Source organism: Notothenia coriiceps, unplaced genomic scaffold (assembly GCF_000735185.1).
Source record: "Notothenia coriiceps isolate Sejong01 unplaced genomic scaffold, NC01 NC01_scaffold00038202, whole genome shotgun sequence".
In the NCBI taxonomy this organism is placed as follows: Eukaryota; Metazoa; Chordata; class Actinopteri; order Perciformes; family Nototheniidae; genus Notothenia; species Notothenia coriiceps.
The window spans coordinates 127,884-145,216 of record NW_011370903.1 but is presented as its reverse complement, the minus strand read 5'-3'; the positions used below and the strand labels follow the sequence as shown (position 1 = coordinate 145,216).

Below are 17,333 nucleotides of genomic sequence, written 5' to 3'. Positions count from 1 at the left end.
TGACCGCAATCCACTTGGATCAATTGGGCTGTGTTTGCACCTTCCCTGGACCTGGCCATGACTATGAGGTCGCACTAGAAAACCCTCATGCCATGGTCGTGAAGCGGCTGAAGCGCTGTGGTCACACATTTGCTGAACGTGCTTGGGGATAGGGTGTAGCCAAACGGTAGTCTGGACTTGTAGGGATACCCGCCTTCGTTTTAATGCTGTGTTTCACATTCAACGGTGAAATGCATTAATCGGAGCTATTACACCAGGCAAGGTGTGTTTTCTGACAACAGCACGCCGGCAATAGCGTCTTTTGAACCCGCACAGTGCTTTGACAGCACTTTCTGCGGTTTATTCCACTCACGTGCGCGCGCGCCCACCTGCTGCTTCCTTTACTGGAGTTACAGCGGGCGATGAGTGTGGGACAGTGTTCTGTCCTCTGAGGATGAGCAAGAAGCAGCATACGCCAAGCTGTCACTACTCCTCATCCACGTGACCAAGGAAATCGATCCAAAGAGCCCTTCCGTAGACACGGGGGCTCTGCCGCCATGGTCATCACCAGGGGGAAGTCCTGGCGGACAGACCTGGGCATTGGACTTCCATGGACACCGGACCCGGAAGAAAAACAATTGAGCCATTGATTTTCTTCTTCAGGAAGAAGGGGCAAATAAAGATCATTTTGGTGTATGAAAATGCACCGTTTTGTTTATGGTGACTTCTGTCATGATGTGTTTGTAACCATACCCCCCCCCCCCGTGTCCCCTCAGGTTGACCATCCATGCCGAGTGCCCCATGCACCTGGAGGATTTCCCCATGGATGCACATGCCTGTCCTCTGAAATTCGGGAGTTGTAAGTCAGTCCAGATGGTCACATCAAAACAGACTTTGATATAAAATTGCACTGCGGAAACAATAGTGATTGTTCCCTGCAGGCGTTAGGAGCCTTTGCTGTCCTGAAAACACTTCAGAGGATTAAAGTGCACTCACCATTAGGAATACACTACTAAGGGAAGTTTTTCTTCTCACAATACAGTTAAAGTCAAGCACTGGCTAGATGCCAGATTCCCCTTGATAACTTCCTTAGAACAATTCCCAAGAGTCTACAGCAGTGGTCACCAACCTTTTTAAGCCCAAGATCCCCGACCTCGGCCTTGGTGAAAGGCGAGATTGCAGAATTGAGTGAAAGACAGCCCAGACAGTACTTCCAATTTGAGGCCTTTTATGTAGGCTAATTGCATCTGAATTACATGAAATCATTTGGTGCAACTTCCAATTTAATTAAACCAAGAACACAACATAACCATGTCAAAAAGGATAGATATTTATCATAGCTATTATTTTAAGTTTCATTAATTCCTTCAATACAATCCTAAATATAAATGTATCTTATTCCATTTGTTGCACTCTATAGTTAAAATACATAGAATATTGACGTTCTCCTGGTGATCCCTCAAATAATCTTCGTAATATCTATCAAACTATAGATCCTACACATCCACTGGAAGTAGATTTTAAAAGTACAATATACACTTCTTGCTAGAAGTCTAATCAAAAAGCATTTTAATGACCAAACTATCCTAAAATTCCCACAAAAAAATAATCGGTTGTCCGCCATGTTTTTTTTCTCACGCTAGGAAAGTTTTCGATCACGTGAAATGGACACCGGTCATTAGAAATGAATAGGAACAAATATTGTATCCATGTCACGTCTTGAGAGGGTTATTTGTGAATATACTACGTCTTGCCCTGTGGACCAACGTAGCTATTACATTGGGTTGAAATGTTATATGTTTTGCCATTATTTTGTGCTGATAAATGATCTCTGTGTCGCTCAGATGCTTACACCAATAATGAGGTGATCTACCTGTGGACCCAGGGAGACGGGAGGTCTGTGGCTGTGGCAGAGGACGGCTCCAGGCTCAACCAGTATGACTTACTGGGACATGTCATTGGCAAAGAAACCATCAGTTCCAGCACAGGTACGCTACATACTATTAGCTCAGAGAGCGAATTTAAATTCAATCTAATTTGGTTTGTTTTCAACCAATGGTTTGGTCCTAAAACAAATACACCATATTAAGCTTGTACAGCTGCAGTGTGTTACATGTGTGAAGAGACTGGAGAGCAGCAACATGTTCAAGCATCCTGGCACATCACATTCTATCTTGAATGGAGTATACAGCAGGCAGAAAACAAACTTAGTGTGTCTTGGGATGAAAATTCTTCCTTTGAAAAATAAACCCTTATCTGTGTGTTTACGTAACATCTGTGGTAAATTAAATTGCCTCCCTTCTTTTCTATTGACATGTACGGGCACTTTTTGTTTGTTTCCCTAAAGTAACAGTCTGCACTTTCTCCAGCGTCTGTCACTTTGGATTCAGCCTGCATTATTTGGGTCCAGTGAGAAAATGATGACTTCTAGGTTTTTGGGGATTATTCAGCATATTCACAAAGATAATATTAGGAGTTGTGCCAGAGGTGAACGTCTTCTTGCCTTTCTGTGTTGTGTTATAGCCCAGAATCAACCTCAATAAGCACAGTGTTAAAAAGGAAAGTCTGCCAGCCTATGCTCATGATCACCACAATAATTTGGTTTTAAATTCAAACTCTATTTCCCCATTGGCAAACTTAAAGCTTATGGTAAAATTAACATGAAGGGAGGAAAAAACAAGGTGGGTTGGGGACTGACATACTCTAGTAACAAAGAAGAAATTCACAGCAATACTGTAAGTGTTCAACCACAAGGTACTTATACTGTTTATAAGGTGCCATTATAAAAAAGTTGTAAGTTGAAACCTAATAATGATAGATCAGTAGTTAACATCAATATCCAGCTTTAGGTAACAGTGCAAAGGAAAATGTGCTGAAGGACTGATTACTGCAAAGCTATAGGCCGAGATAAAAGGTTGCTTCAGCGGGGCAGTTAGTAATTACTGAAAGAGTGCATAGCTGACGACTGAGCCACACTGGCTTTCCATTTTGAGAGATTTAACCTCTGTAGTGAAGCTGTTGAGGCAGAAAGTGTTTTGAAAGCTGTTGAAATAACAGCACTTGTAGAACTCTACAGAGGACACTGTTCCTTGAGCTCATCGTTATTGCAGTGCTGTTATGTGGTTTAACCGTAAGTCAGGAGAATTGGAGAGGACCAACTCTGGCTACAAGTACAATGACAAAAAATCTAAGGGAAGTCAACATGATTTCTTTCATAAACTGGGTTCAGCTTGTGGATTTGAAAACAAAAAATCTAATTTATTTAAAGTTCAAACCTAATGGGCTGAAGTGAGGAGGATGGGAGGATTTGAGCCAGTTCAGCTCTGGTGAGAGTCTGCTCAGAAAGAACACCTAAGGGAATAAAAAAGGCTGTTTTTCTCATATCTTTGCTAAAGATTATAGAGAAAGCCAGCCGGTGCTTAAGGGAACAATTGCCGTCATCAGTAATAAAATCTTAGCTCCAGGAAATGCTCAATATCGAGCCACGCACATGTTCTTCAAATCTGCAGCAAAAAGAACGGAATTGGAATATACCTATGCATTTAGAGGAATAGATTTTTTGAGAATGAAGGGCTAGGCATTAGCTTGGGAAAAATGTTGTAAACTGCTCCTGGAGGATGAGAGACCTCCACAAAGGTTCAAGCAACTAGCATTCCAGTGCCGCCTTTCCAGCATTGACTTTTGAGTATTCCTTAAAAAGGCAGCATTATAACCATTCAACTGCGTATACCTCAGCATTTCCTACCTCACCCTTCTATTTATCTGACTGTTATGATGTCCGGAGAGATTTGTTGACATTTAGGTGTAACAGCCTTTTTTTTTACAACCGTATGTTCCAAACCTCTAGGCTCCTTTTCCTATTAACATTTGTAACTCAACTCAGGGTTTTTCTCTGATATGAGATTCTCCTCGGCTCTCTATGAATAGTGCAGGTGCTGCTACTGTATGCCGTGACCTCTAACCGCTCTCCCAAAAGACCTCTGTATCCTCGCTATGAAAGCCTAAGCATGTTGCCATGTTGTTTCCATCCATTCAAATCGCACCCTTCTGCTGTTGAAAAGATGCAAGTTTAAATTGATGTTAAATAAAGGTCAGTTACTGTATGGGATTTTTTTAAATACAAGATGCCCATCGAAAGAACCTTTGGAATATATGTAACACATTGCATCTTTTAAGCAACACTTTCTATGTTTTCATATGGTTATAATAGCTCAAATAAAAAAAGGGCTGAAGACAATCCCATCAGCTACATGGATGATGCAAATGTTCTAACTTTAATCTTACTTTAAATATTTCAGCTTGTGTTCCTCCCAACTGGGCATAGCTGTGTTAATAATAATAACCCTGTGTCTCTCTCCATCTCTTTCTTTGTTTCTCTCCTCTTCCTCAGGAGAATATGTAGTGATGACAACATATTTCCATTTGAAAAGGAAAATTGGCTATTTTGTGATTCAAACCTACCTCCCGTGCATCATGACTGTCATACTGTCTCAGGTCTCCTTCTGGCTAAACAGAGAATCGGTTCCTGCTCGCACTGTATTTGGTGAGTGCCGTCTTTTACAAAAATGTACTAAATGATTGATTGAACAGCTTAGACAAGTTGCTCGAGCTTTTGAATTATGAGGTAAGGCGGAGCAAAACAAATGAGCGGAGCTGCATTTTGTTCACATCATCAGATTCAGCAAACTGCAAAACAAGTGGAGGGCTTAACAAAAAGGTTCCCCTTGCAAAGCTACAATTAACATAATGATGTACAAAACATAGCTTGGTGCATTAAGGTGCACTTGGGCATGAACGAGTAATTCGTTTTTTTCCAAAGCTTTTTATCAAGGTATTGAGCTCCTCCTATCTCTGTAGCTGCGAAAAACTAATTATTTAAAGATAAGTCAAAGTGTGGCAGGTGATAGACGATGTGTTGCATCTCTTGAAGAGGAAGCTGGACTCGTCTACATCAACAGCAGTCTGACGTCTTATTACTCAAACAGCTCTAGGTCTTTTAACAAAGAATCCGCATCCGACAAACAGACATTCCCAACAAAAGCGACCACAGACTCTTAACAAGGGTCCGATAACTTGTTTGCAGTGGTGGACAACATAAATGAGTTGGAAAGGAAATAGCAGGGGTTCATATTCTGACAATTTACAAAAGCAGGGTCCAATGCACAATAATTCCCAAACAAAAACAAAGCCTAACCGCAGTAACATCTCTCAAATAAAGTACAGACAGCTCTCAAGTCCTGCCACACATTCAACAATAGCTCACATTTTCAATATCAGATCATTCATTTATGCATTTTTATCTCCCATCCCTGGTTTACCCATTTATTACTTATTTTATCATAATGTCTTATTATAATTTTTGTGTACTTTGTTTTCCCTTTTCCCATCCTTTATGCATATTTCATCATATCAAACGTGCCATTTTTAACAGATTGCCCCTAAAACACTTGGTAATTGCAGTTATTTAAGTCACAGACAGCAACTGCAAGTTATGATAATTATACTACTTAGGCTACTCTAATTCTTATTATCTTTGTCCGTCCGTCCGTCCGTCCGTCCGTCCGTCCGTCCGTGTGTGTGTGTGTGTGTGTGTGTGTGTGTGTATGTGTGTGTGTAAAAAGACCAGAACATTTAAACAAATCCAACCTTTCGAAAGCTATTATTTTTTTCAAAAAGGTGCATACAGTATGTGACACGTGTTATCCTCTCTTTGTGCCTTGATTAATAATAGATGCAATTTGTCCATCCAGCACCATTCACGTTGGGAACATTGAGTCTGCTTAGATCTGCCCGTACTCAGAGATGAAATGTAATTAGCCCTTCCACTTCAAGTGTTGTTGTGCTGCATAATCTACGGAAGTGCCCCTTAACCCCTGTTTTTTGTATAAATTGCATTTTCATTAAGAAATGAAGCACACGCTTTATACAGAGTAATAGGGGCCATTTTCCATCATGCCATGGAGGAAATAACAGCCTGCAACATATACCTATTGTCATAAATTCTTCTGAATAACCATAAGTCCTTCAGTTATCCACACATACACCTAGAAGAACAGTTTTCCTTGAACTCACTTAGATTGTCCTCCACATGTGGAGAGAAGCTGTAATCAGTGTCATTTTCTCAGTGGAATGATTGAAGCGTTATCCGTGAAGGACAAAGTTACCAGCAGTGTTCACATCTGTTTTACTCGTTCACACAGTCACATGTATCAGCTCAAATAAAGCTCTGCTGTGTAACCATCATCGACAAATACGATCCTTTCCCTTTTAAATTGTATTTTTAAGGAATGATACAATTTTATTTTTGAGGGGGGGGAGGGGGTATGACGTTTTATACCTTTAATTATTGATGCCCTCATTTGTTTCACAACCACCAGAAAAAGTGATAGTTTATTAACTAATATAGACAAGATATGCAAAACACGCCACCAGAATATAAATTAAATCTGTCCTTTAAAGTGACTATCAATCTTTGCATCACATATTCTAATTTCTCAAGCATGACTCAGTGAAACGGGTACACCTCCCTGTTCTGAAACACAATGTTCATTTTCAGAGCCCACTTTATGTGTTGTCAGATGAGATAGGTTGGAACAGATGAAGTGATTGCTTTTATGTGTTTGGATGGGCGAACAGTCCGACCCACATTTCATCCCCTGCCTGCGGCACTATATGTACTGAATGTAAAGGCCGGGATGTCAAATGAGCTGTGTAGCTGGAGGTCTGTTTCCGCCAAAACTCGTGTTTTAAAGCTATATTTGTTGCCAACCCTTGAACATAAACGACACGTCAGAAGGCTTTCTCTCAATATATGCAGAGACAGAGCACATAGGTTTTTGCTGATTGCCAATACATCTAATAGCAAATATTATCAAGTGTCTTATTTAGTGGAATGTATATATTATTATTGAATGCCTGTTATCATCATGGGCCATTGACAGATGCAGACGTGACAAAGATGTTCAAAATGTATTCACTGTGCAAAAGATAATATGCAATATTTATACCCTTTAACCGTCTATATCAATGATGTGATAATAGCATTGTAAAAAGTAATCACATTTTTCAACTTGGATCTTATTAAAAAGGGGGGGGCCTCTTGTCCATTGTTTGTTGCTGTGGATGTTTTTGGATTTGCAACTTCAATAGACACTTATTTTTTAAGGGTATTTTTTGCCGAGCGAAAATACAAATACATACAATGTTTATGCACCATTGAATTTTGTTAGTGGCATGCATCTCTATTTTCTGATTTCACATAATAGATGATGTTAAGTTCTGAAGTGCAGTTACATTTTCATTTGAACCACAAGAAAGATTTGATTAATTGAGCTAATTTGGATAATTCCAGCTTTTCTTAAGCTTCTTTTACTTGGACACGACACACAATGAAAGTATCATGGCAAAAGCTTTGCAAAAACTGAACCAAATAATTAACTTTCCTTTAAGTGTTCTATTTACTAATGTTGTCATTTTATCCTCAGGGGTCACCACTGTCCTAACCATGACCACCCTGAGCATCAGTGCTAGAAACTCCCTCCCTAAGGTGGCCTATGCCACTGCCATGGACTGGTTCATGGCAGTGTGCTATGCCTTTGTCTTCTCTGCCTTGATTGAGTTTGCCACAGTCAACTACTTCACCAAGCGCAGCTGGGCATGGGATGGGAAAAAAGAGGGCATGGAAATAAGGGTGAGTGATTCTTATTTATATATACACTTTTCTATGTTTTTTTTAATTTATTTAATAGATATGACACGACCACACTTTTTCTGCTGAACCAACATTAACAAACTAATGCATCATCCTAAAAAAGGAAATGTAACAGTTATACAGAGTTACTTTTCACTTTTGTTTCTGCAGATAAGTTGTTCTGTCTTTTGATTTGTTAACCCTGGTAACAACGTACTCAGTGTCTTCATTTAACACTCGGGAAGTGACGTGGGCCAATTGCACTTTGGAAACAGTGATAGAAAGTCCCCTCCTTAAAGCAGCCTGGAGTACTCTATAAATACTATAAAGAGAGCGTTTATTTATTCATTAACAGCCAAATGGAACATGGATAGTGAGGCGAAACTGTGGGAGCAGAAGGAGAGGTAAACTCCCAGAGACACTGGCCCTGATTTACGATGGCATCATACGTTTCATTCTAAAGTTACATCTGGTCTACACAAGTGTTTGTGGAGACACTAGTTCGTTACCTGAGGCTGAAATTGTATTTTAAGCTTAAACTGTAATGAATCGTAGCTTGAATTTCATAACGTGTCAATACTTTGGGCTGTTGGTGTTGTTCATAAAGGGCCGTGAGTGCAAATGGTCTTTTTGACTCAATTCAAGGAAGGGTCTTATGTGGAGGACGCATTGGTCCAACAAGATGCCGTTCTCCAAAGCTTTAATGAAGACACATAAATAAAACCTTTTAAGTCCCTAAGTGCTTACATTTAAAAGGATTTCTATGATATTTTATAAGCTCACAAGTGGCATGAAACAGTGAACAGCGGGCACTGAGAAGCAATGAACACAATTAAATCACTTGGTGCTGTTATAGCTTCAAAAGGGCTCATTCTTTCTTGTATTGAAAGGAACAAATCAATTATTTTCCTATTTTCGTATGGCTAGCATGATTGACAGAATCAGGTGTTGGTAGCGTGCTGTGGTTTGATTGACAGTGCTGAGAAGTAGACTAGAGAATGTGTTTTCCTTCTGTCAAAAAATACAATACATGTCCTAAATAATAATGAATGGCCTGCCCAGAAGTTTTTAGAGGTCAGTTACCTTAGCAGAACCTCGCCTTAACCTAAGAAGACCTCAAAGAACAGCATCAAATTACAATTTATAAACCAGTGGGGTTTACAAAGTCACGCTGATTACTAAGAGAGCTTGAAAACACAGCCATAAGATAGCAGTACAAACAATCAAATCAAAGGATGGTAGATATAAGCAAGACACGTTGCTAATTGTAGATCTATACTAAATATGATGAATTTATTCCTGAGGCAATGTTATGTATCGGCAGACATGAACAGAGGCAATATAGAAACTACATTAGAACAGTGGTCTCCCTGATTTGCTGTTATGCTTGTGTATATAAACATGATGAAACATTCCTTTATTGTAAATAGTGCTGATCTAAAAGCTGCGGTTCTGATCCTGCAAGCACATAAGAGGCTACTTCTATCAGCCTCAGACACACACACAAAAGAAAGACATGTATTCATTTTACTGCCACAAATCTATTTTCTGCTACTAATGTACAAACTGTTTGACATAATCAGTACAGCTTTTTCCAGTTCCGTTTTTTTCCAGTCTGACATTTGGTCCTCTGAGTGATTGGTAGAATTGTATATTGCTGCCTTGGAACATTTGAGTCGGTGAGGATAATTTGCAGCGTTATTTTGCAGCAGCAGAGTGGAGAGTTTTTATTTCCCCCCCTTCTGATGCCTCGTCTTAATGGCAACAGCCTGGGCTGCGTTCTCCGGGGCTGTGCTGAGCATGCAGTTGTCATGATAGATAAAAAAGAATGGGGTCACAGAGGGAGACATGGCACTCCCATCACACTCCCCGCTAGAATGAGCTATAAAGTAAAGGGATCAGACTACTGCATTTTCTCTTTTTGACATATATACACACACACACAATAAAAAAAAAAGAAACCTATAGGAGGAGCACCTATAAGGAATAAGTTTCAGCTCACTAAGTCATTTGGAAAATACTATCCCCAGTTAGAGGCAGGGCTTCAGCCACCACCCTCACCGGAACAAAACGATGACTTCATCGCCCTCAGGCTCTTTCTTTTTTAGGACTGAAATGGTGAGCTGTAGACGTGTCGATGTGCAGTAAATTACATGGCTGGTTATGGATTTTCAATGCCATTTTCTCCCTCCTTTGTCGCCCAACGTTCTGTTTGACAAGCAATCTACCTAATTAAAGCCCTCTTGCCGGGTGAAGGTGTGGATATTACAGAAATTAGCCGGTGGGGAGTTGGAACGAAAGCCATCGTGTCCTCGGCACTCTGCGACACATGATTGGACGGTGTAGGATATTATAGGCTGGTTCCATCAGCAGCAGAGGCAGGAGCATGGGCTCATTGTGCAGGGGTTTTTAATGCTTGCCTCACACCTGCAGCACAAATCACTTCATATTCAGACATTTCAACACAATGGTTTGTTTAGAAATAGCGGGGACACAGCCTGTAATTATCATTCCTAGCTGTGACATTTCAGCATGATGCTGCTGCTGCTGCTGCTGCTGCTGCTGCTGCTGCTGCTGCTGCACTTTTCGAAGTGACAAGCAAAGCGCAACCAAAGTTGTTGCTGTAGTTATATATGGAAATTCAGAGAACAAAAACAAACCTAGGCTGCCATTTCTCAAGACCTGTTGTAATTCTTTTTATACGTTTTTTCAAATCCTTTTTGTTTGAGCTGGAGTTGTCAGCTACATTTATGCATTGCACAATAACTTACTGTCTGGCAAGCACTCTCCGACTGCTGTGACTAGTTGCCGACCAATTCATCGAAAATGTATACCGATCATGATTTTGACTTCCCACAACTCAGTAAAGACGACGGTCCTCGCCATTGACGTTTTAAATGCATGCTCCGATTATAGAAAACGTATGTTCAGGTGAATAAGAACCCAATTTCAAATATTATATTTATGCAAAGAGTTGTTTATGCTGCCAGATTTGCAAAACTTTGGTGGTACATAACACTAAACACACACACTAACAGGAAGAGGGACAACATCGTGGCTCCACCCAGTCTGCACACTCAGCCACCCACATGCTCACATGAGGCCATTAAAACCACCAACACCCCATCTCCAAATTTAGTCAGGGACTGACTGTCACAAGGTTCAGTTACACACACACACATGCACACGCTGAGTTTCAAACAGCAGGACACACAGTGAGGCATAATTGCCCCCAGGCTACTTAATCAGACTCTCAGACATTCTGATTCAACAATTTGCAGAAGTTACAAAGACAAGGTCAATAGATGCATTGTATTCATGGGGTTATGTGTGCCTGCAGCTAGCCAAATGACTTTGAATATCATGCAAGAATCTTTGGCCGGAGCTAAATAATGTGCTGTGTCACATTAGGTTTATAACAACATGGACATAGCCCATACCACACATGGTTTACCCAACAATTAGACCATATCACTGACTGCGAGGACAGCTCAGACAAATAGAGAATGAAAAACACTTTCCCTGGCTTCTTTGTCAGGTAACAAATAAAGGACATAATGCCTTCAGAGTTGAGGGGGCAATGATTAAGGTCATAGAGTACACTATAGCGGCAATTCACCTTTCCTGCTGATGTCAGCCATCGCCATGATAGAGGATACTTCTAGTGGCGCTGGAAGTGGAGGGATTGATATCCTGGGAAAAGTATCTGGCTATCCAAGGGGAATCAGTGTGACTCTTTCTCTCTCTGTATTAATTGACTTGAGATAGACCCCCTTCAGGCAGCGGCTCGACATTTCTCTGTTTAATGCAATCAACTGTCTGACTGCGTGCTTTGTTAAGCTCTTCACAACCCTTGCTGTTTTTGCAGAGGAGCTTGAAGGATCATCCTTCTTCTTTTCTCCAGCTCACTTGAAGAGGAAACACTGATCACACTTCCCCTCACTGCAGCCGTGTCCATCACCTCGGACAGAAGCTTAACAGCAACTTGATAACATCATTGTGATGTCAACTGCTAATATAAGCCCACTGCTTGTCACATGTGACATTAAAAGTGGTCTTTCTATGTCTTATAGAGACACATTGGTCTATTCAATGAACAAACATATAGCTTCTTCTAACATAAAGCCATTTTTATGCATCCATTTAGGAGGTTTTGAGAAAATTCAGGATAAGACCCAACAAAACATTTAGTGAAGAGCTGTGTACAGAAAGACATGCACCGTGAAGCATTTTGGAAGAGGGGGAAAGAGGGGACATTAGTTATGCTAATTTAAAGAGATGGAGTCGACGGAAAAGGAAGGAAAATTAAATGAAGCTGAAAAGTAGAGCAGAAATGAAAGCTGGGCTCAAAGCAAAAGTTAAAACAGGGAGCATTGAGAGAAGAAAGCACTCTGTTACGTGACACACAGTGCTTTAGTTTTGCTGCAGATCTTAAAGTGGCCACAGTGGGAATGAATGGTGTGAAGAAAATTACTCCAGTACAGGCTCATACAGGAAACTAAAACAGTGCCCGGTGATCAATCTTGGTGCCCTACTTGTTCTCTCCTGTACTAATTTTAGGCTGACAGGATCCTCCTGTGATGCAAGTTTCGCCATCTCAGTGTACAGATTTTGCAAATAAATTCTGTCTCCCCATGCGATTTCAATATGAAAGACAGTCTAACGTGTCTCTCTACTAGAAGGAAGAAAGCAGTTTCTCCAGCCAGCTTTTTATCACACACAGCCATAGTTGCTTCTTTTTTTTTTATCTCAAGCTGTTTGCCTCAAGAGGCCTGGCTGAATGCATTGATACAGTTTGTCAGACATGTTTTAGGCATTGTTATTGTTGCATTGTTTCCATCCAGCTCTGTGCTGCCAATGCTACTGTTAGAAGTATCAGACAGAAGTCCAGCCTCGCTCTGCATTGATGCAGAAATATGATTGTTCCTATTTTTGACACTCTTATTTTAACTAGCCTTGATATTTGTCGTGAGTTATGATCATGACAGGGTTTTTTTTGCAATCCAGATTTGTATGATGCAGATTAGAATTGACCATATTAATAGTGTAAAATGTTAAAAGTACTTCCAGCTAGATAGTGATGAATAGAGTATGTAAGTTGGGTAATTTTAATATAATTGGTAAACTTTTTTTCTTTTCTACTTTTCTTTTCAGGAACCGTTTCAGGCTAACATGGCCAGGATTAACGATATGGTTAGGCTTTTGTTTTGTTCTTGTGTGTGTCGTGTCTCGTGGTGTTGCTTCTATTTCCTCTTTATGAGTTCAAATGGAAGTATTGTTGAGTCTGGTGCTTCGCTCCTGACAACCTTTACCTTTATTGCCTTTTTTCATTTCAGAGAAGAGAATCTGCTACATTGTCCAAAAAAGCAAACAACACATTCAACATTGTTGGATCCACCTACGCCATCAACGTGGCTAAAGACCAAGGTTTAACGACCGTTTCCAAGAGTGCCACGCCAGTCCCCACCAGACACTCCTACCTCCAGGATGACCCTTACGAGGAGGCCAAGAAGTCATACAACCGTGTCAGCAAAGTGGACAAGATATCGCGCATCATTTTCCCAGTTCTGTTCTTCATCTTCAACTTAGGCTACTGGGCCACATATGTCAACAGAAAGCCCGCTATGATGAAAGCAAACAACTTAAACTGAATTCGACCGAATGCTAGGCTTGATCTGGTTTTGTTTTGAGGGTAGACAGGTTTGCAGGAGGCCAAGTTCATCACATCTTATTGTGTGTGTATGTGTGTGCGCCTGTTTCGTGCATCTGTTTTTTCTTAAGAGTTTGATATTTTGCACGTCTGTTTAAATGGAAGGCACATTTAAACAACAGTAGATTCACATAATAGTGGACTTTGGAGGGAGCACATTTCAGACTGTGTTTGTTTTGCATTTATTTTTTCTCCCCTCCTCACTTATCTCTGGCCCTGTTCCCTGTTGTGAGTAACCCAGTGTCCCTTCGCTGTATCCTGATTGCTTGCCGTTTTGTAGAGTAGTCAAATTGTGTTTTCACTATGTTTTGAAATGTTTGCGCTTTGCTTATGATAAGTTAGAGCAAGCATGCATTTGAAGTTTTCATTGTAGCTCATTACCAATGATAAGGTTTTGACATATCCATCAAGTTAACAACATGCATGCACCCACACAGACACAGTTATCGTCAGAAAAACGCCAGAAGAGCCATTCGTTGGTTGCCCTGCCCTGCTCTGTTAGCCGGGGGCAGCCTGTATAGTTCCATAGGAACATAATTAATAATCGTCAGGGTCTGGCATTCAGCTCACGCTGAATCGTAACAGACCCAATGCAGTATCATCTGGAATTGCTATTGTGTCCCACGAGGCTGCCTGTACATTTTCTAGTCCAGTGGCTCTTATTGTTTTAACTGGCAGAGTATGCTCAATGACAAAGAAGCTATGTGCCTTGGTGAATACACACATCATAAAGTATAAAAGGCGTTGACACGCTCACATTTGCATTAACAGCACACATATGCACAACGGTCTGTGTGTATTTTACATGCAAACATTTACTGGTGTCCACAGGCTCCATGAACTGCGAGTATATGGCTGTGCCCCGCTCACCTACGGCCCATGGGCACAAAGTGTAAAATTGTCCATCAGTGTGGAAGGTTAACAGACCTCTGCCGTGAAAAGATGAAGATATTAAGGGATCCAGCGTAGTCTAGAACAATTACCATGTGCATTTATGTTTTGGCTCATGGTGCGGCGTCACTATGAGCCAGGCAGTCATAACAAACTACCACCATTACCTCAGACTGAAGTGGGATTCTGAATCGCAGTTTGTTATATGTTTTCCATGGAAATACAAATAACATTAGATGTTTTATACATTAAAACATACCAGACCCTATCAATTTCATGTACATTGTGGGCACGCACCCTGGTGCTTTTATTTCTTTGTTTTCTCTGCATCAGTGTTTTTGGCTCCATTGTAATCTTTCCGCATTGTCATAAGAATATTTTGATTCATGTTGTACTTTAGCCCTTTTATGCTTGATTGTGTAAAGTATTGGTGTTTATTTGATTGTCTACATATGATGTACTCTTTTTGTGTTTTGAAGTAGACAACAAATGCCAATATGTCACAGTCATACAGTATTCCTAAACACATTTCAGAGACATTCTCCTCACTGCAAAGAAAAAGCTGTGAAATTGGTCAACACAATTCAAATACAACTAAATGATTAACTAAATGTAAGTTTTGTCATTACATTGTTATGTAAAATTGCTTTTAACAATTGGTGGTTTCAAAATGTAAGATGAAATGTGTCTCCAGCTGTGGCATCTGTCTCCAACTTTTGTTTTCTTTTTCTCAAATAACATCTGTATTTTTTGTTTTGTGTTGAACTTGTGTTTAAAACAGACCTTATATTATTCTTAAGCTATTTATGTTGGTGTTATGCTGGATGCACTCTGGATATTTAGCATTGTCTCAATTATAGACTCTTTGATGACCACTACATTAACTGTTCTTAAGTGGTAAGCAGAATGAGTGAACTATGTTGTAACCTCTTTAAAAAAGTTGTAACAAAACATGTAAAATGTAACAGTCATAGGTTAATGCATGACAATCTGTACACGTGTATGTCTGCAACCTCCAGTAATGGTGTTTGTCACACTGAAATAGGGCTTAGTATCAGTGTTTCTGTAGTTCATCCCAGTTAGTCATCAATTACATAGTCATAACCTCAGCCTCATCTGCATAAACACACTTAAAGTCCAATTATGTGTGCATATTGATGTGATGCTAATCATTTAAGGCTGGCACAGACTTCTGAAAGTGTTTTTAACCTCGTTTGGTTGCACACAGATTTTAGGCTTAGTTATGTACACTACGACACACAGAACTGGCTCTACATCCATATCAGTTACAAACGTTAAAATACAAATTCAGTTTGCATTTGAGTATGGCAATGTGTTATCAAACTAGTAGAGGATAGTTTAACCATTACATCCAATTAAAACCCATTAGGATAATTCAGCCCTTAGAATATTGTTCACCCTTTACCGACTTGCATCAAAAATTGGACTGTAAACATCTCCTGGTAAACCATTTTCATATTCAAAAGAAAAACACAGGCACAAACTGACTAGACTGACATGATAAATCATGAAGCCATAAACTGGGATTTTTGAGGTGCTCATACAATTGTTACTGTATAGTCATATCAAATTCATAATGTGTTTAATGGCCTTTCTAAATACTTAACATAATTCAGACATCATGCGGCTGACACAGAATGACTTTCTAAATCCAGTATATTTCATGAATTGATGGATTAATGTCGCAAAACAGTGATACACATCTGCTGAGTGTTTAAAGGTGAATGTCTGCTGCTATTTCAGGGTCTAATGACACAAGAGCATTAATGCTAATGTATAATTCTCTGAGTACTGTTATCGAGATACTGTAGGTAAGTGAGAAGCAGCAGCTGCTAAACATCAAATAATATAACCAAGAGGACCACACAGCTTGAGTCATTTGACATAATCAGTAACTTGTTTGTGGGGACCAAAGAAACGGTTGTACTGCATGTGTGGTATGACTGTTCAGTACTGTAAAAGGGATCTAAATTCATTTCAACCACATTGTTAACGGAATGTTGTGGGTAACTCGTGAAATCTGCATTAAAATATAGCCTTGACACAAAACTAAGGACCAAAATACATATAGGACGACAAAAGTGTGATCTTTGTCAATATTTACTGCCGTTTCTTCGCTTTCTCCATCATTGAGGAATGATCAAAAATGGTTTACCAGGAGATGTGTTTTTTTTGTGATTTGACCAATTATGTGAATGTAATCTTTCCTACTCATTATGCTGTATGATAAACCCACAGGTCGTTGCGTCATACGATCACTTCGAGCCATTTGCCTACATTTTTAGCATAACACAATATGCAGGATAACTTTCTTTATTCACAGATCTTGGTAGCAAAAAAAGGGGGAGGAACACTTCCAGAGCCTCAACCAAATCATGTGCCCTCTCCAGCTAAACAATCTCTTTCCTCAAACTGATAACTGAATGGCCATAGCAGACAAACATGCAGTAGTGCAACAATTAGGGATGATTGATCAAGTTTAAAAAGAAAATAATGAAACAGTTTCGATGCATGCATATCTGGCACATACGGTATTTCAGGAATGATTTTATAATCTTTGTTGGTTAGGGGTTTAATAAGAAGGACTGCTGTATTGTTGCTATTGGTTTGGTTATGATTGTGTTATTTGTGTGGTAAATCCTTTCCTCACAGGGTCGGAGTTAATTTCAGTAGAAATATGTCATCCTATAAGAAACAGTATATTAAGAGTATATTACTATATGAATCTATTTATGCTATCCAGTACAGCATTAAATATTATGTTTTATACGACATAACCTCTACAGCATTGATGAAAATCTCTTGATGGGTAGAAAGCAGTAGAAATAGATTAACTGAACATAATATTATAAACTAAAAGGGCAACAATTCTAAATGCTCAGAATAGTGATACCAAGTTGTGAATTTGTAGATATTGTGAAATCAATTCCAATAGTTTATGTGAATATTGATATGTCACGTCATTTATTTTTACATCTGATAGGCACCGCTGTCTTACGTTGCGCTCTGTAACACTACGTGTTATGGCATTTTAAAGACGTA

The 17,333-nt window shown here is 39.7% G+C and overlaps 1 protein-coding gene across 2 annotated transcripts; it reads left to right on the top strand.

Moving 5' to 3' along the window:
* Nucleotides 1-756: 756 nt before the first annotated feature.
* LOC104968051 (gamma-aminobutyric acid receptor subunit alpha-3-like) lies at nucleotides 757-16,041 on the top strand. 2 transcript variants are annotated; one of them, XM_010797605.1, is made up of 6 exons: nucleotides 757-838; nucleotides 1,824-1,967; nucleotides 4,370-4,522; nucleotides 7,464-7,669; nucleotides 12,824-12,862; nucleotides 13,006-16,041. In XM_010797605.1, the coding sequence occupies exons 1-6, from the start codon at nucleotides 781-783 to the stop codon at nucleotides 13,318-13,320; spliced, it is 915 nt and encodes a 304-aa protein (XP_010795907.1). In that variant the 5' UTR covers nucleotides 757-780; the 3' UTR covers nucleotides 13,321-16,041. The 2 variants fall into 2 exon arrangements, with proteins under 2 accessions (XP_010795907.1, XP_010795908.1); XM_010797606.1 differs by lacking the exon at nucleotides 12,824-12,862.
* Nucleotides 16,042-17,333: the final 1,292 nt, after the last annotated feature.